The 19,211-nt window shown below is 39.9% G+C and overlaps 3 protein-coding genes and 1 long non-coding RNA gene across 6 annotated transcripts; 1 reads left to right on the forward strand and 3 right to left on the reverse strand.

Annotated features, from left to right (window-relative positions):
• Positions 1-478: 478 nt before the first annotated feature.
• On the forward strand, positions 479-6,741 carry mtfmt (mitochondrial methionyl-tRNA formyltransferase). Its single transcript, XM_088641185.1, has 10 exons — positions 479-2,210; positions 2,740-2,940; positions 3,482-3,604; positions 3,742-3,844; positions 4,337-4,412; positions 4,873-4,964; positions 5,204-5,282; positions 5,595-5,674; positions 5,933-6,139; positions 6,638-6,741. The coding sequence occupies exons 1-9, from the start codon at positions 1,936-1,938 to the stop codon at positions 6,137-6,139; spliced, it is 1,236 nt and encodes a 411-aa protein (XP_088497311.1). The 5' UTR covers positions 479-1,935; the 3' UTR covers positions 6,638-6,741.
• On the reverse strand, positions 6,280-11,731 carry LOC148659202 (uncharacterized). 2 transcript variants are annotated; one of them, XM_088641184.1, is made up of 12 exons: positions 11,428-11,728; positions 10,953-11,041; positions 10,592-10,710; positions 10,145-10,247; positions 9,867-9,961; positions 9,217-9,366; positions 8,514-8,681; positions 8,086-8,155; positions 7,615-7,693; positions 7,124-7,277; positions 6,845-6,949; positions 6,280-6,663 (listed from the first exon to the last, which is right to left on the reverse strand). In XM_088641184.1, the coding sequence occupies exons 1-12, from the start codon at positions 11,532-11,534 to the stop codon at positions 6,631-6,633; spliced, it is 1,272 nt and encodes a 423-aa protein (XP_088497310.1). In that variant the 5' UTR covers positions 11,535-11,728; the 3' UTR covers positions 6,280-6,630. The 2 variants fall into 2 exon arrangements, 1 of the variants encoding a protein (XP_088497310.1); XR_015940355.1 differs by lacking the exon at positions 6,280-6,663 and having other exon boundaries at positions 7,124-7,294; positions 11,428-11,731.
• A 998-nt stretch (positions 11,732-12,729) lies between these two features.
• Positions 12,730-15,802, reverse strand: LOC148659203 (uncharacterized). The gene is made up of 2 exons (XR_015940356.1): positions 15,523-15,802; positions 12,730-13,761 (listed from the first exon to the last, which is right to left on the reverse strand). It is a non-coding gene; the product is annotated as an uncharacterized LOC148659203 (long non-coding RNA).
• Positions 15,803-15,969: 167 nt separating this feature from the next.
• Positions 15,970-18,693, reverse strand: LOC148659204 (uncharacterized). Of its 2 annotated transcripts, none has more exons than XM_088641189.1 (6): positions 18,235-18,368; positions 17,900-17,988; positions 17,539-17,657; positions 17,092-17,194; positions 16,814-16,908; positions 15,970-16,313 (listed from the first exon to the last, which is right to left on the reverse strand). In XM_088641189.1, exons 2-6 carry the CDS (start codon positions 17,946-17,948, stop codon positions 16,107-16,109), a joined length of 573 nt encoding a protein of 190 aa, XP_088497315.1. In that variant the 5' UTR covers positions 17,949-17,988; positions 18,235-18,368; the 3' UTR covers positions 15,970-16,106. The 2 variants fall into 2 exon arrangements, with proteins under 2 accessions (XP_088497315.1, XP_088497314.1); XM_088641188.1 differs by lacking the exon at positions 18,235-18,368 and adding an exon at positions 18,375-18,693 and having other exon boundaries at positions 16,026-16,313.
• Between the last annotated feature and the right edge of the window lie 518 nt (positions 18,694-19,211).

Below are 19,211 nucleotides of genomic sequence, written 5' to 3' on the forward strand. Positions count from 1 at the left end.
TCTGTTGAAATGTTTTTCCAGCGAAACAGCGTTGATTGTGTGTGTGGTGAGTAAGAAGAAGAGGTCAATGACCTGACAGACAAATCTACTTACATATGCAGTAAGGGAGCAGTGATCCATAGGTTGTGACTCTGTTTTATAGGCACTTTCATAATATGCTTGCAATACCAATGGTTTGAACATTTACAGACACATTAGAATGTCACACATAGCATAAAAGGGCAGATATGTACTGTAAATGGACTTCCAGTACTAGGAAGTGCTGGAAAGTACTTATAATGTATATCTTGGCTACCCAGGAATATTTAATTTAGTCTGTAGCATTCTTTTAAGAACACAATTATCCACACTCGACACATGCCTCCAAAGTAATTAATCGTTATTACTTTTTCTCTTAGAAAAATCTATTTAAACTCTAGTTTTTATTTAATGTCTTAGTAAACTTTTAAACAGTTGCAGGGTTGCTATTTCTTTAACATATTTTGCAATCGTCTCAGCTGTCTAATAGGGTGTGCTTTTGACTTCGATTAATTTAGTTTGAGCACCATCGTTCTTCCAGTCAAAATACTGAGCTATGACTGGGAATATTTTGACTGTACCGTGTTTGCTGCCATCAGTTGCAATGCCGCATTAAGATATATCTTCAGGCACTTTTAGAGCTGTTTCAACAGAGTGCGGTGCATTCACAGCATTAATGATGGCTTCTGTCTTGGTGCGACCACATGACAATTTTCGGGCCGTGTCCGAATCTGGGAATACCTTCTTTATCAAGGCAGGTGTACAATCTATTGTTCTGTAAATATTGTGATGCTTAACCGTTTGAAATGCGGTCTCACAAAATAGTCTGTCACTTTTGCTGAGGAGCTCTCTTCCTTAACAGCAGTTTTGCGCTTTGTAGAGTGAAACATGGGCTTCTAAGTCGCTATCGCCTTTATTTGCTGCTGACACGTACGTGTATCTACAGATAATAATAAATTCGGCTTCCTACTCGTCACGTCACGAAAACACGAGTATTTATTTTTGAACTCGTCTGTAAATTTACACTTTCGCTTGGGCATCTTTTGTACTAATGATCTGGTGTTCAATCGTAGCGCGGCTCTGCCCGTCATCCTAGCTGTCAGGGGGCTCAAACTGCATTGCGTGCCTTTCTTCAAACAAACCCCTCCGCGTTTCCTAGCAACGTCTGCTACGCAGTACGCACAGTACCACGCTGCGTGTAAATTCAAAACATCTACCGTTAAAGCATGGAACAAACGAAAATATGTCGGCCTATGTTTGTCTACACAGTCAGTATAACGAGCAAAACAAAATCCCGGACAATTTTTTGAATTTTATAAATCCCGGTCGGACCGATATTTTATGTCTCAAAAAAGGGGACGTCTGGTCACCCTATACAACATATACTTATATAATGAGTTTCAATACATAGCTGCTGAAATTTGCGAAATTAGATGTTCGAGTTCAGTTGTCATTTTCGTATCGTGTTATCGCGACTGGGCGAACTGTGAAGAAGTGGAGGTGGGAACGCAATACTGAAGGGTTTTGCCCTCCCCTTGTGAGGGGATTTGTACGCATTGGACAGGAAGTAAAAGCGACGAAGTGAGAAAGATGGCGACGCCCTGTGGGAAACGTTAGTTTCTTCCAAAATGTGTCAAATCTACAGTTTAGAAAAGACAGATGAAATTACTTCCCAAGAAAATAATTGTGTTTACGATTTTAGTAGACATTAGTCTTAAAGTGAGACAGAAGAAGTAAACGTTACACGTTTGACATGAATGACCTGTATTACAGCAACTGGCACAAGTACCGACTCCAGATATCTACATATATCTTGTCAGTGTTTACAAAAACGCTATTTAAATGTATGTATAGGTTTATGTATACGTAAATTTCTGTCTCTTCAGAAAGGGTGAGGAGTGAGTATCGTTCTGAAAAATGTTGAACTGCTTCAGATATGTTGGGTCGAACGGGATTGTTTTATCTGTCGGCTATACAAAGCTCTTTGGGGGTAACGGGTGTAGACTGAAGAGCTACTCGAAGGTGCTGGGGGACCTGAGGACTTTTTCCGATTGCTCTGAGAGCTCTCGCTGCGGCTCGTCTGCCCAAGACCTTAGTCAGAGCAAGGCGCGGGCGAGACCGCCCTGGAGGATTGTGTTCTTTGGGACAGATGACTTCGCACTGGAATCTTTGAAAATTCTCACAGAGTCTAGGTACAATATCCGACTTTATTGCCTTGCACACGAAAAAAATGTTGTTTTATAGTAACATCACTTTATTAACCCTTTACAATTTCTTGCATTAGGAATTATCTTTTCATATACCCCAGCTTGCTCTCCATGAGACACACAGATAGGGAGAGAGCCAGGGTCTGCCATTGTACAGCACCCCTGAAACAGTTGGGGTTAAGGGCCTTGCTCAGGAGCCCTCTGCCAGCTGTGGGATTTGAACCAGCAACTTTCTAGCCACGGGTGCAGATCCTTAAGCACAGAGCCACCGCTCTGCTCATTTTGTTGTATTTGACCTACCCTTTTTCTGCGATTCTGATCATGTGTATCTAAAAGCTGCTAGCACATAGAAGTAGCAAGAAACAGGCACTGCTTTCAAAATTCGGATATTTTCAAGGGTTACAAAACTAAAACCCTAACTGGCTCTATGTAGATCATTTAGAACTTTTGTTGAAGACATATTTAATGTTTAATAAATACTTTGTTCTGGCTAATGTTTCCCTTTGTGTAACAGACAGAAGCACAGCGAGAGACTTATAGACACCCTTGAAGTGGTTACTTTGCCTAAGGAGCTGCCCGTGAGAAGATTTGCCAGCCAGAATGATCTTCCCATCCATGACTGGCCAGACATGAACCTCCGCGAACAGTTTGACGTGGGTGTGGTAGTGTCTTTTGGCTGCCTTCTCCGAAAGAATCTCATCGAACAGTTTCCATAGTGAGTGATTACCAAATATTCGGATTTGAGCTAAGAAAATGGTTACAAAGGAGGGGAAGCAGTTTGGTCCTTCTAGCCCATTTGGTAGTTAGTACTTCATTAATCCAAAGATCTCATCCAGCCATTATTTGAGAGGCCAAAATTTTGACTTCAACCATGTGGCTGGGCAGATCGTTCCGTACTCCAACAACTCTTTGGGAATTGAATTGCCTCTGTTGATTGGTCTTAAAAAGCACTTGTACCTGGTTGGTATTGAATATGTTCTGTGTATGCAATAATATAATACAGCAAGATCCTTTGTGCAATCAACTTTTACATAATCGTGTATTAAACCTATAGTAGTACAGACCAGTATCACAGTTCTAAAGTGTACTTAAGCTGTTGACAAATGTGTTTTATAGCTATCTACGAAACCTAAAGCAAATGTAACTTTTATTTAGAGTGTAAGTGTGTGAGATGTGTTCATTTAAAGCAATGAGAAACCTGCTCTCCACCCCATCATGTGTAGTGTTCAGTAACGCAACACTATCTTCTGTTTCAGTGGCATTCTTAATGTCCACCCCAGCCTGCTGCCCCGATGGCGTGGGCCTGCTCCAGTCTTTCACACCATCCTCAATGGGGATACAGTCACTGGGGTCACCATCATGCAGATCAGACCCAAGAGGTGGGAGCGCCTTTTGATCACTGTGCACTGTGCTACACCATGAGTTAAATGCATAGACTTTAATTACTTAAGGTCTTAAGGTTTGCTCTATGTAAAGTCTTCACTCTATATTGGTTCTTGCTCTGATCCTGTGTCAGGTTTGATGTGGGCCCGGTCTTGAGTCAGGAGTTGTATCCAGTTCCACCAAACTGTACGGCCGAGCAGCTAGGAGCCACTCTGGCCACCCTGGGAGCTCAGATGGTAAAAAGCTGATAACTGCATGAGCCAGGATAAGACCACTGTTATTGTTGAGGCAGAAGTCCTGTCTCGGTTCAAAGGGTTTTAGATTAAGTTTACATAAATTTGTAATTGCCTGTGATAGTTGAGGTTTAATATTGTAATATAAACAAATCTAAAGACATATCAGTCAGCTTTCCTGCACACTGTTTTCCTTCTTCTGCAGCTAAGCCCTGCTCATTGCCTTTTGCCTTAAATATCCCCAGAATTATTTTCATCTGTTCTGCTACAGGAAGGGCTCACTTTCCTTATTTATGCAGGTTTTGTTAATCGATGTAGCTCAGCTGTCTTCAATACTGAAGAAGCTCTCGTGAGAAATTGATGTAGAAAAAATGCAGGTTATAACTATTGCATACAGTGATTTACAGTACTGTACCCAAAGATGAAGCAAAGAAATGACATTGAGAAAGGATGTGATTTTACAGTGTACATTTTAAATTTGATTTTTTTTTTCAGTTAATCTGCACTCTGAAGAACCTACCAGAAAGAATAGCAAACAGACGAGAACAGTCCAAGGATGGAGCCACTTTAGGTAAGGTGCATGTCATATGGGCACAACAGTCAGACCTCGGGTCCTTAACAGTTAAAACTACAGTCCTGTTGATATTTGAAATTACACCCACACTGCAGTTCTGCTCAGTTAAACCTAAAGGTGCTATAATAATTACAAGAGTAAAAGAAAAACAAAAAATTATATTAATACTCATTTTCTCTTATTTAGAGTGAATTAATTGTCCACTGTAACGTAGCAATGCTACATCCAGGCTGGCAACACCTGTAGCATAAGAAGAACTGCATTATCTGTAAAGCAAGCAATAATTACTGGTTAAGACTGAAAGATACAGTATTCCTTTACTTTTATTTTTTTAGATACGTGTTAATAATAGGAATCCAAACTATAGCACCCCCTTTATTTATTAAATCATATGGGGCACAACATTCTCTTCTTGATTTTCCAGTGGGATCACTAGTATGCTTCTTTTTGTTTTCAGCTCCCAAAATCAGCACTGCAATGAGCTGGATTAACTGGGAGGAGCAGACTTGTGATCAGATTAACTGTCTGTTTCGAGCCATCTCATTTCGGGTAAGAGCTTCCTTTATTCAACCACAGGAGTCCATTAATTACAAGAGTGAGCAAGGAATATGAGGAGAACTGTTATTTTTACTGTAAGAGGTCTTAGGATGTTTTTAATCTAAATGCTTTATTTTATCAGCAATACTTGAATCCTACATTCCCAGAGCTCATCGTCATACCTCTGCTTTTCCACTTTGTGCCTGTAAAAAACAGCTTCAAGTTTGCTATTGTATTTGATTTTGCACTAGATTCCCCTTCGAACTCTGTGGATGGGAGAAACAATAAAGCTGCTGGATTTTGTTGGAAAATTCAAAACTGCAGTTTCTGGTAAATGCCTGTTTACTCAGACTTGTCATAGTGAATAGTTGAATAGTTCAAGTTGTGAGAAAAAAAGTTCAAGTTGTGAGAATATCTTTGAGCTTCAAGGATGTTTAATAATGTGGAACCATCTGTGTAAAAGTACAGGTTTGTGCTTGTTTTGTCATTCACCATTCCCTGAATCTGCAGATGTTTATTGTCCACAGCAGAAAACTTGTAAATTCTACACAATGTAAAGATGTTCTAGACCGTGTGTACCCGTACAGTGCAGAGGTCTCCACTGCACAACAGTAATAAAAGTAATGCCTTTCCACTTGACAGAAACGGGAGGAGCCCAAGCCCCAGCCCCAGGCTCCATACAGTTCAAGAAGGAGACAAATACTCTGCTTGTGCGCTGCAAGGTATGAAAAGTGCAGTTTAGTAACAGGTACATGACCAAACAGGAGAATGGATGAGCTGTTATTTTCTTGGAAGCTGCGATACCTCACATTTTCCCACTGCTTTTTTGTTGCCTTCTAAATATGGGACCAACAACTTTGGATTTCGTCTTTTTCAGGAGAATAAATCCTGCAGAATCATGTTATTGTGATTTAATAATTGATCACGAGGTCTGGTGGAAAAAAACTGTTTACAAACTATGTCAAATCTCTGTATTTTAGGACGGCTGGGTGGGGTTCAAAGCCGTTAAGTTGAAGAAAAGACTGTCGGCAGCAGATTTCTACAATGGCTATCTTCACCAGTATTTTCTAAAGAAGTCCTCCACGCCACATATTGAGTGCCTGTTTCAGAACCCAAGACCACAACCCAGAGATTCTCATTCAGGAAAAGAAGTTCAATCAGAAATGGTGAAACAAAATGTTATTTAGGTAACCGTGAAAGTAATCATGCACACTACTCTTCAGCTTGATCAATCTGGTGATATTTGTTTTATAATTGTCTACTTTTTGTCTGTTTTAAGACAATATGCTGTTATACCAAGTTGTAAAAAATAAGTCTGGTTTAAGAGTCATTTTTCAAATAAAAATATATTTAAAAATAAATAGCAATGTTATTGTCATACACCAAGGACTGAAAAGAAACAGAAATGTCTTCAGGAAATCTGGAAGAGTCTGAGTCACCTTATGATCAACAGCTGAGCAGTAATTTAGTAAGGTGTGGGCCCTTGATCAGAACCCTTGCACAACCCTGCACAAAAAGCTGAAAATTCTAACTATTGCTGATGAGTGATTTTGGCATCTTTTCCTGTGATTCATGACCTCCTTCCATGGTGCAGATAAAAGAGGAGACTGTTCAGATCATGGCTTATTTCCAGAACCAGTACATACTAAGACTCCTGTTAATCTCTTCATCTCTTTTGTTAACAGGAAGGCTTGACTAGAGGCAGATACCACTGAAAAAGAAGCAAACATACAGATGAAAAGCAAGGTTTTATCAAATGAAAATAAATGTGATGAAATGCTGGAAGAAAACACCCTTTCCTCATCTAAGTCATGTTAAAATTACATTTAGAGTGCATAGAAGAATACAAGGGTTTCAGTTTATCCTGGATATGTCTGCTATTCAATGCTTACCTCTTCCGTCATCCCAGCAGTTTTTCTTCCTTCAATGTTAAAAGGTGGCTTGAGGTACCCTTGGAAGTGCTGTTTAACCAGCTCATGGAATGTCGACAGGCAGTCCTAGACAAGAGAATATATTGCTTGCCTTAAAGCAGCAGATCCTGGTGCTCATGAACCTGATGATCATGATCGACTATGCAGGGACAAAATGCTAACACGATGAACAGCTCCGATGGACACACTGTAGTAGATCTGGAAGCGATCTCTATGGCAGGGCTTTTGTTTGAGGCCTACCCGTCTTTCCTTGGTGCAGATGTAGGTGAACCAGCGCAGGCCTGCGGCCACGTGGGTAATTTCATCAGCGTAGATCACCTCCAGTGCCTTCACAGAGCTCTGGTCACCCTGAGCTGCGAAGCGGGATAGAGTCTGAGGGTGCACATCCAGCCCCCTGCGGAGATAAAACCACTGGGACAGATAACTTCACAGTACAGGACACACACGCAATACCTTAACGTTGAGCTGACAGAGCAAATAACCTCTATTTTCGTCTTTCATTTGGTGTGTGACTCACAATCTAGGATGGAAATATTCCATTTTTATTATCCTTGGAACCATCAGTTATGCTGACAGCCTAAACAGGGTAAGTAGAGAGGGTCATATTCAGAGATGTTTTTAAAAGTTCACTTACTGTAGTTGTCCACTTTTGTTTGCAAGAATAGATTTAAAAGAGAATACTAAGTAAGTTAGCACCCAATTGCAGAGGGCCAGAAGGGAATCCACCATACCTGGCTTCGTGTACCATGTGCACAATTGCCAGCCTGGCCAACAGATCATGGGCCGTCTCCGAAGCAGACTGCCACAATCCTGTGAACACAGGCACGGCCCAAACATAGATATCATTTCACAGCATGCCAATGCCCACAAGAGAACAGGAACATGAGAATACAGGAGAGGAGGCCATTCGGTCCAATTGCAGTTAGCGGTTCATTGATCCAAGGATCCTATCCAGCCATTTCTTTAAAGAAGCCAACATATTGGCTTCAAAAACATACCTGCGTACCGTACTCAAGACTTCTACTATCTCACGTAAATTTAGAAAATGAATATCTCCCTTTTTGTGCATCAAAGAGAGGACCAACAACCATGCAGTAAGTAATGCTGCACTGCAGCATCTTTTTTAATGAAATGCAAACAGGATTTACGTAGTTCAAAATGAGACACAACAAGGCACAATGCATTTTGTTAAATGTTCTTACCATTGTGTACAGGCAGAGCACCAAAAAAGCTGCCAAGTTCTGTTATCCTCTGCTCTAAAAGATCATAATGCTGAAAAGCAAAGATGAGGCTCAATAAAGACAAGTCACATAAGACTTCAGAATCTGTACTCTTCAAAAAGTGCTGGGAAATTCCTGAGAAACGTATTAGAATTTTAGCACTATTTTAACATACAGAGCGCAGTAAGGTTGCACAGATAAACCTGTGGACTGGCAATATTAAAACAGGTCCGTGTGATTGTTGTGTGCCTTCATCAAATCTACTGAAAAATAGTGAAGACTTAAGAGCATCTTCTAAATACGTTAGTGATTAAATCAAGATTGTAATGATCCTAATACAATAAATTGTATATGGCCAATAAAGTGATCTTATCTCTTATGGTATAAGCTACATGCTAGAAGACACTGACCTTGGCCTCGTCCCCAGCCACCTTGACAAAGTCGCTGAAGAATTGGAGGGGCAGCGGCTCTCCACTGCCCAGCCTGACAGTGGAGAACCTGGCGATGATATCCCAGGACAGGTCTATGGCCCACTGCTCGATGTTGGCCAGGGAATGCAGCAGAGCGATCCTACTGGCCTTTTTAACAAAAACAGTCAAAAACCAGTACATTAATTCTGCGATATACAAGTTAAAGAGACTTGTGCCAAAAAATATGACAGATGTCCCTCTCCCTGTTCCTCCTTCAGTATCTGATGATATAAGATTATTTGTACAGCCGGGCTTCTTGGTCTTGGTGATCACAATGTCAGCTGGTTTACCACTCCGCAGTGCTTTCAGCTACTTATTCAAGCTAACAATGTGATCACACCTTTATAGTTTCCTAGCTTGCTACTTTGTGAAAGATGCTGGTTCCTAGCTAGGTAGATTTTAAAGTGAATAAAAAAAATATCAAGTAGTAATGTCTTATCTAACTCTACAATTCAATTACATAATTAACAGCTCAGCTGGAACAAAAAAACAACAGACACGAGAGTCACGAGAATATGATCCGGGACACCCCGTTCTAGAGACTGTGAATCCAATTAATCTCCTAGCAGTCTGTAAATGTGGCGGCTCAGTGTGCACCACGCCGCAGCAGTGGCGCCCTCCTGCCCTGGCAGTGTGTTCTCACCAGTGTGCCTCCTTTACCACGCTTGATCTTCCCCGGCTGCAGCACTGTCAGGCTCTCCTGCCGGCTCGGCTGCTCTGGTGGCACCGCCTGCCCCACTTCCGTTATCTTCCCAGAGTTCCACCTCCCCTGAACTTCCTGTGTCAGTGCGACCTTGGGCACAGAGGAACATTCAGCATAACCATACGACTGGGGAACCAAGTCTTTTTTTTTCTTCCTTAAATGTCATTCCATAAGGGCTACAGCTTCAAACTCTTCTGAAGAGCCATAAATTGGTCTGGCTCTAAATAAACACCCCTGAATAAAATTAGAATAAGTAAAAATCTGAAATCTGGTCTGAATCTTTAACATATTATATCCTTTAACAAATAATGCCTAGAGCAACAAATAATTTGGCTTTTGCCCACAGATTGAAATTGAATTAAAAATAAACTAAAACTGCTGTTCTTTTCAATGTGATAGAAGCAAATCTGCACTTCCCTGGGTCATTTGAGGTCAGTAATTATGAAATTACTGTAAAATCAGTTTACTGAAATGTTTTGATTTTGTTAGTGGTAACGCAGCGTGTACATTTAATAACAGTAAACTGTCCTTATTTACTTTCCCCCAGTTTGTTGCATTGCAATGGGGAAAACAACCATGTAAAACCATACCTTTTCCTTGGGGTCAGGAGTACAGAGGATTTTAGCTGCCCAGAAACACAGGGTGTCTTCAGAAGGATCAGGGAGAATCTCTGGAGGCAATCTGCCTGGGAAACATTTACCAAGTTAGCGGCTGTGTCATCAAAGCATGTTCTGCAACCCAATATGATACACAATGTGAGATCATTTATAATCTACAGCTGTTTCATGCATGGAAATACACTGATTTTGTTGATATCACATTATATAATATTTTTATAATAAAATATTCAGCACAATGTAGTATTTACCAGAGGAAGCAGCAGTCTTCTCATGTATGGGACTTAGCGACAGCATGTTCTGCGTGTGGATGTAAATGTTTCCATTGAACACACGAACCTCATAGACTTGGTTCTGAAAAGACAACAGCCCACCGGGGCAGAAGGAACATAGTAGAAGCTTAATAGAAATGAACATCTGTTTGAAGGCGCATATACTCTGCTCAGATGATGGCTGAACTGTCTGTGCTCTGACACCTAGATAAAAGCCTAACCTTTCTAAAATGGCAAGGTCAGTATCTCCTAGAATCAGCAATTTAGGGGGTTATACATGTCCAATTTAAGGTTACACAGATTGTTTTACAGCTTAGGAGTGGATAGTAGAAGGTATCTCTGATAATACTGTACAGTAGATTTTAATAGCAAAGTACTTCAGATTCCCTTCCCACTACAGATAGTCCTGTTGCACTGAGACCTTACCTGCAGTCCTGTGGAGGAGATTCCAGTTTCCAGACAGAAGTCAAAATGATGCCAGGGGCAGATCAATGCCAGCTTTCCATTGCCTAAATCTTCAATATCACCAAGATCAAGGGGGCCTCCTGCAGGCATGCAGATATGCATAGGTGTGTTAGATTTGTGGTTTGGGGTAACATCATCAGTCATCACTAATAGCAGAGCTCAATTTGCAGAACCGCAGCATTTTTTCTGAGGGTCGGTGCCCATAAAGTTAAATACAAGAAGTATATCAGGAAAGGTTTAGGCCAAAATGATCAGAAACATGAAAAGGTTTCACAATGCATATGGACCTACACAAACACGGTGATACAATGTATACTGATACCTTCATGAGGGCAGGCTGAATCCATGGCCCAGAACTGGTCATCTCCCATGTGCACGAGAACTATGTCTTCACCATCCTCAGAATACAGCCTCGAAAAAAAAAATAAGGCATATAAATAAGGAGCTATAAAATTAAAGTACTATTTACTTTAGCAACCTGTATAACCTACAAAAAGATCCCATTAAAATCCAAATATTTGCAATTAGATGTACTACAAAGAACATTTTCATGTAAAGCTATAGTGATCAAACCTTCCTTGAGTAGGCTATGAAAAACGTATAGGTATGTAGTACTGCACATATGTAGCTCAACGACTTCATTCATTGCATATTTACTTTTATTGGAGCGGCTGAAACGTGTGCCAGTCGACCAATCTAAGTCCTTTAGCTGGAAGATGCATGCTGATATTTTTAAACTTATTTCTAGAAATACAACAGAAACATGTGAGATACATTGGTGCATAATTCATAATTACTTGGTGCACTTGGATTTAAAAAGATATTTTCCTCCCAAACACTGCCAGCTGCTACAGTTGACGACATCTTTCAAGGCGTTTACTAAATCCTCTTCGAAGTGATCCATTGATGCGTTGACACGAAAGCGCCACTTTTATCATGGTAGATCTTAATGAAACATGGTGAGGATTTCAGCAACAGAACGTCCTTAATCCAAAAAGTTGTTTCCATGTAGCGAGTATAGTCACTGTATTAGTACGCTCTCGCCAATCATTGGCCACCTGTCTCACTGGGGTGGAAATGACGCCATCAGATCACGCAGTCTCTTCCGCCTTTGGTGCACAGATAAACTGTACAAACTGTTCCCGGGGATTTAAATACTGCGCTGTAGCAACCACAACAACGAGGAGGACGGGAGCTCATGCGGATGTGTAGCTAGATAACGAAATAAGATTTCATACCATTTGTTGCTAAGCTTAGGCAGGGGGCTTGCTTAAGATATTCATACTGTACTAGATAAGACGAAAACCTATTCAGTAATACGTATTGAAAGAAATAGTGATATAATAGTGAAAGTTCGTGACCTGCAATAAAGGAAGGCAGAATTAATTATTGATATTATGCTGCAGCAGCATCACTGTGGATGCCGATCCGGTCAGTATAGGGACGGGAGACCTCAAAGGAAAACCAGACTACTGCTGTATGGGAGGTTTGGGAATCTGTAAGCTGCACATTTTACTCTGGACGTTTCCAAGCCAATTATCCCGTATGGTGGCTGGTGTACTGTGCTATAGGAGGCACTATGCTTTGAAATTAAGGTCAATATAAAATTCCCATGGCAATATTCCTATATTTGTTGAAAGGGTGTTGACCCTAGTGTCCAGGCTTAATTCCTCCCCTGGTCATTACTAGCTCTCTTCATGCTCCATTTGTATACTGCCACATTAAATAATGAGTGGTATTCTAATGAGTAGATCTGGGATTCTGATATCAATCACAATGCATTTGAAAATTTTGCAATTGCAGTGGAAAAAAGAATTTACAGGAACTATAATGCATTGTATTATTTCCTGAGACTCTGTACATTTGACTGATATGTAGCAAACTGATCAATTTTAAGTGCATTCTTTTGATGAGGGATTTTCATTGCATCAATGATGTTCCTATTCCTCAGCTGTATAACAAAGTTCTGAAATTTGTTCAGCCATATTTTAAGAAGAAATTATTAGTTAAAGTGACATCAACTGGAATATAATGAAAAAAACCTTCACATGTCTTGACTGCAGGGGTGTTGTATTCTACTCAAATAAATTAACTCAAGACAGAAGAAACATTGTATTTATTTCTTATATACAATGTGACTAAGACAGAATTAAACATTTACAATAATATTTCCCTAAAACATTTCTAAATATATTCAATAACCTTGTTACTCTGTTGGGAAATAACACTTTCTTCTGATTGGATCTGCATAAACCCATATTTCAGTACTACTTTAAAGCATAAGTTTCAGGTCTGATGAATATTGTGCTGCCATCAGCAAAGCACATGAAATATAGAAAGAGCATATTTTGATGCTGCTATTACTCCAGACAAATGAACAATCTGAACACTTAACCTCAGATTCAGCAGTAAATCCTTTTCGCTACAGCCACTGTGTATATAACAGTATAAAGCTTATGCTGTGGTTGGACTGTTCATAGTCTTTACTGTATCCCCTAATAAGCAATATGTTGTTTAATCAAGACCAAGCTTTAAACAAAAGGGAAAGGTACAGTATAAAATTACAAATAAATAAATAGTGCCAGAAATGTGCAAAACGCTCATGATTAACATTGGAAAATTGTATATACATAAAGGATGTTCGCTTAAAATCTACACATTTTACTAATGAATAACCAAGAATGTGAAAAACAGACGTAACCAGCTCAAAAATGCAGTTACGGAGCAAATAGTTTACAGAGCTTTAAAACCATCAAACCCATCTTTTTTTTTTGTTTAAAAAGAAGAATTGTTTCAACAGGCATGCTTCTGTTAGTGTCAAAAAGCCTTGAAATCGTGTTACAGTATAGATAAATGTTTATATAAGGTAACTTGTTTTGCATGCAGAGTTTAGTTTTTGCTGGTTATGCTGCTGTATTCTTCACACCTTTACCTTCATTGAAATTTACAATTGAGTAAAATGACAGTGATCAATCATATTTACATACAACTTCATACATTTGCCCAAGCAGGTACAGGACTGCCTTGTAACATTGTCAATACTCATCTCCAAGTCAACTACAATTATGAGTGATGGTGGAGTTTAAGATTCCGGTCTTGTAGTTAGATTTTGATGCTTTTGAGAGTTCTCGCTGTAGATACAAAAAAAAACCAAGAATAAGATCATACACAAAACATCCGCGCTTTGATAATCCAGAAATCAATATAAGATTTGCTAATAGAGCAATTCCTACCACCTAGAGTTACATATTGGTTTAACCAAAAGTAGAGAAAAATCAGACATTTTTCTTTAATCTATTAATGTCCTGCCTAAATCAAATGTCATGAGTTATATAATTTTAATTTGGTTTCATGTAACTTAACTTCCATAGCCACAAGACAGTATATCAAAATATTTTAATTTAGCACAAACTAAGGATAGAATCCCACTGCTAGCAGAGGAATCCTACTCCGTTGGACCCCTAAGCAAGGCCCTTAACCCCAACTGCTCCAGGGGGGCTGTAAAAATGGCTGACCCTGTGCTCTGACCCCACACGTCTCTCTGCTGTGTTTCTTATGGAGAGCAAGCTGGCGTATGTGAAAAGACAAATTCCTAATGCAAGAAACTGTATATGGCTAATAAAGTGATCTTATCTAATTCTGTTGGGACAAAACCACAGGGAAACTGCTCTGCTACAATCAAATCCTACTTAAACACCAATATAGTATCAGGCTTTAATCATTTTCCCTTATTCTTAACAGGAAAAGCTGAGAGAAAAGTACAAATTTTCCTTTTATATAACAGTCGCAACTTTAAATATATAAATCATAGCTTTGAGAAGGCTGAACTGATGTTTCTAGAATTACAAAGCAAATTAAAGTGATAAAAACTATCACTTAAGTCATTCCTTTTAGGTTATTTCTGCATTTGAACCATCTACCAATCCCGACACTTAAGGCATTCTAGTTTGCTGATCAAGTTAGGTGCCAGTTTATATATGATGGGTTTTACCTATCTTGAATAAGTGAAGGGTAAATATAGGAATAAAGGTGGAAATCGGTTAGTAAAGCAAACTATTGCAGTGAACGTGTATGCAATTGGGTAGTCTAATCACTTAAAGCATACTGATATAACAAAACCATTTTAAATAGTTGGTAAATAAAACTAAGACCTTAAAACTTATGTGGTATATTTTAGCACCATAATTTGTCTCCACACACAACCAGAAGGAAATCTATAAGATGTTAAATAGTAAAAGCAGAGCAGTAATATAGTGAGAACATAAGCAAGAGGGAGAGATATAAAGTGTGATCAACTATATTCAGCAAACGGGGAAAAAAATATAGAAAATTCACAGCAACACAGCCTAGCTTCCTATATTGAAGAGAGAATCTGTCCCCCAATTTTGTTAAGTAATATACACTCAAAGGCATCAAACAGAAGAACTCTGTAGTTCAGAAAACAAGTTTGTCATAGTTACCCGAAGCTTCGTGAGCATTCCCTAGTGAAGTTAATGGGGGAACATGCAAAAAACAAGCTGGAAAATGATGAGGAATTTTGGTTCGAATTTTTGTTCATACAGACCTTAATAGAAGGGCGATGGAATCAATGTTGACAAATTCCTTCTACAAACAGAAGAAAGAATTAGGCATCTAGCCGAGAGAGCCAAGTAATCTACAGCCAATTAGAAAAGACAATTCTGGAAGATAGAAGGGTTTTATTGCATATCTTGCCATCACAGTAGAGTGATGAGAGGGCTTACAAAACTGTCAAGTCCTAAGCTTTACTCACAAAGGAGCAAGCACTTGATGGTGGACAGATCTGGAACAACGATCCCTCTTCATTGTCTCTCTTTAGCTTGACTGTGTGTTGCTTAAGAGATTGGTAGATGTTTTCATAAAATTGAAATTACCGCAAACTCGGAATAGGTGCTGGCAACAGAGTTAATGCTGAAGTTACGCTGCGGACTAGCTGCCGTCCTCAACGCACCACTCAGAGCTGTTCCATTCAGGTGACAGATATTCTCCTTATTGCGCTCCAGCAGGCCCGTGCGGGGAGGCTTGCCGTGTCCTGGAGTTCGAGCCAAGTGGCCCTGCTGTAAAGGAATTGAATGAAGTAAAAACACTTGGGATTGAACTACAGAGGAGCTGCAACATGTGCAAATGCAGGCACTGCCTGCCCACCCAGCTGCACTGCGCCATCATTCCCAGCCGTGCACTGACCTTATTAAAGCTAACAATGTGATCACACCTTTATAGTTTCCTAGCTTGCTACTTTGTGAAAGATGCTGGTTCCTAGCTAGGTAGATTTTAAAGTGAATAAAAAAAATATCAAGTAGTAATGTCTTATCTAACTCTACAATTCAATTACATAATTAACAGCTCAGCTGGAACAAAAAAACAACAGACACGAGAGTCACGAGAATATGATCCGGGACACCCCGTTCTAGAGACTGTGAATCCAATTAATCTCCTAGCAGTCTGTAAATGTGGCGGCTCAGTGTGCACCACGCCGCAGCAGTGGCGCCCTCCTGCCCTGGCAGTGTGTTCTCACCAGTGTGCCTCCTTTACCACGCTTGATCTTCCCCGGCTGCAGCACTGTCAGGCTCTCCTGCCGGCTCGGCTGCTCTGGTGGCACCGCCTGCCCCACTTCCGTTATCTTCCCAGAGTTCCACCTCCCCTGAACTTCCTGTGTCAGTGCGACCTTGGGCACAGAGGAACATTCAGCATAACCATACGACTGGGGAACCAAGTCTTTTTTTTTCTTCCTTAAATGTCATTCCATAAGGGCTACAGCTTCAAACTCTTCTGAAGAGCCATAAATTGGTCTGGCTCTAAATAAACACCCCTGAATAAAATTAGAATAAGTAAAAATCTGAAATCTGGTCTGAATCTTTAACATATTATATCCTTTAACAAATAATGCCTAGAGCAACAAATAATTTGGCTTTTGCCCACAGATTGAAATTGAATTAAAAATAAACTAAAACTGCTGTTCTTTTCAATGTGATAGAAGCAAATCTGCACTTCCCTGGGTCATTTGAGGTCAGTAATTATGAAATTACTGTAAAATCAGTTTACTGAAATGTTTTGATTTTGTTAGTGGTAACGCAGCGTGTACATTTAATAACAGTAAACTGTCCTTATTTACTTTCCCCCAGTTTGTTGCATTGCAATGGGGAAAACAACCATGTAAAACCATACCTTTTCCTTGGGGTCAGGAGTACAGAGGATTTTAGCTGCCCAGAAACACAGGGTGTCTTCAGAAGGATCAGGGAGAATCTCTGGAGGCAATCTGCCTGGGAAACATTTACCAAGTTAGCGGCTGTGTCATCAAAGCATGTTCTGCAACCCAATATGATACACAATGTGAGATCATTTATAATCTACAGCTGTTTCATGCATGGAAATACACTGATTTTGTTGATATCACATTATATAATATTTTTATAATAAAATATACAGCACAATGTAGTATTTACCAGAGGAAGCAGCAGTCTTCTCATGTATGGGACTTAGCGACAGCACGTTCTGCGTGTGGATGTAAATGTTTCCATTGAACACACGAACCTCATAGACTTGGTTCTGAAAAGACAACAGCCCACCGGGGCAGAAGGAACATAGTAGAAGCTTAATAGAAATGAACATCTGTTTGAAGGCGCATATACTCTGCTCAGATGATGGCTGAACTGTCTGTGCTCTGACGCCTAGATAAAAGCCTAACCTTTCTAAAATGGCAAGGTCAGTATCTCCTAGAATCAGCAATTTAGGGGGTTATACATTTCCAATTTAAGGTTACACAGATTGTTTTACAGCTTAGGAGTGGATAGTAGAAGGTATCTCTGATAATACTGTACAGTAGATTTTAATAGCAAAGTACTTCAGATTCCCTTCCCACTACAGATAGTCCTGTTGCACTGAGACCTTACCTGCAGTCCTGTGGAGGAGATTCCAGTTTCCAGACAGAAGTCAAAATGATGCCAGGGGCAGATCAATGCCAGCTTTCCATCGCCTAAATCTTCAATATCACCAAGATCAAGGGGGCCTCCTGCAGGCATGCAGATATGCATAGCTGTGTTAGATTTGTGGTTTGGGGTAACATCATCAGTCATCACAAATAGCAGAGCTCAATTTGCAGAACCGCAGCATTTTTTCTGAGGGTCGGTGCCCATAAAGTTAAATACAAGAAGTATATCAGGAAAGGTTTAGGCCAAAATGATCAGAAACATGAAAAGGTTTCACAATGCATATGGACCTACACAAACACGGTGATACAATGTATACTGATACCTTCATGAGGGCAGGCTGAATCCATGGCCCAGAACTGGTCATCTCCCATGTGCACGAGAACTATGTCTTCACCATCCTCAGAATACAGCCTCGAAAAAAAAAATAAGGCATATAAATAAGGAGCTATAAAATTAAAGTACTATTTACTTTAGCAACCTGTATAACCTACAAAAAGATCCCATTAAAATCCAAATATTTGCAATTAGATGTACTACAAAGAACATTTTCATGTAAAGCTATAGTGATCAAACCTTCCTTGAGTAGGCTATGAAAAACGTATAGGTATGTAGTACTGCACATATGTAGCTCAACGACTTCATTCATTGCATATTTACTTTTATCGGAGCGGCTGAAACGTGTGCCAGTCGACCAATCTAAGTCCTTTAGCTGGAAGATGCATGCTGATATTTTTAAACTTATTTCTAGAAATACAACAGAAACATGTGAGATACATTGGTGCATAATTCATAATTACTTGGTGCACTTGGATTTAAAAAGATATTTTCCTCCCAAACACTGCCAGCTGCTACAGTTGACGACATCTTTCAAGGCGTTTACTAAATCCTCTTCGAAGTGATCCATTGATGCGTTGACACGAAAGCGCCACTTTTATCATGGTAGATCTTAATGAAACATGGTGAGGATTTCAGCAACAGAACGTCCTTAATCCAAAAAGTTGTTTCCATGTAGCGAGTATAGTCACTGTATTAGTACGCTCTCGCCAATCATTGGCCACCTGTCTCACTGGGGTGGAAATGACGCCATCAGATCACGCAGTCTCTTCCGCCTTTGGTGCACAGATAAACTGTACAAACTGTTCCCGGGGATTTAAATACTGCGCTGTAGCAACCACAACGAGGAGGACGGGAGCTCATGCGGATGTGTAGCTAGATAACGAAATAAGATTTCATACCATTTGTTGCTAAGCTTAGGCAGGGGGCTTGCTTAAGATATTCATACTGTACTAGATAAGACGAAAACCTATTCAGTAATACGTATTGAAAGAAATAGTGATATAATAGTGAAAGTTCGTGACCTGCAATAAAGGAAGGCAGAATTAATTATTGATATTATGCTGCAGCAGCATCACTGTGGATGCCGATCCGGTCAGTATAGGGACGGGAGACCTCAAAGGAAAACCAGACTACTGCTGTATGGGAGGTTTGGGAATCTGTAAGCTGCACATTTTACTCTGGACGTTTCCAAGCCAATTATCCCGTATGGTGGCTGGTGTACTGTGCTATAGGAGGCACTATGCTTTGAAATTAAGGTCAATATAAAATCCCATGGCAATATTCCTATATTTGTTGAA

The sequence above is a fragment of the Lepisosteus platostomus genome, chromosome 7 (genome assembly GCF_059453375.1).
Source record: "Lepisosteus platostomus isolate fLepPlt1 chromosome 7, fLepPlt1.hap1, whole genome shotgun sequence".
NCBI lineage: Eukaryota > Metazoa > Chordata > Actinopteri > Semionotiformes > Lepisosteidae > Lepisosteus > Lepisosteus platostomus.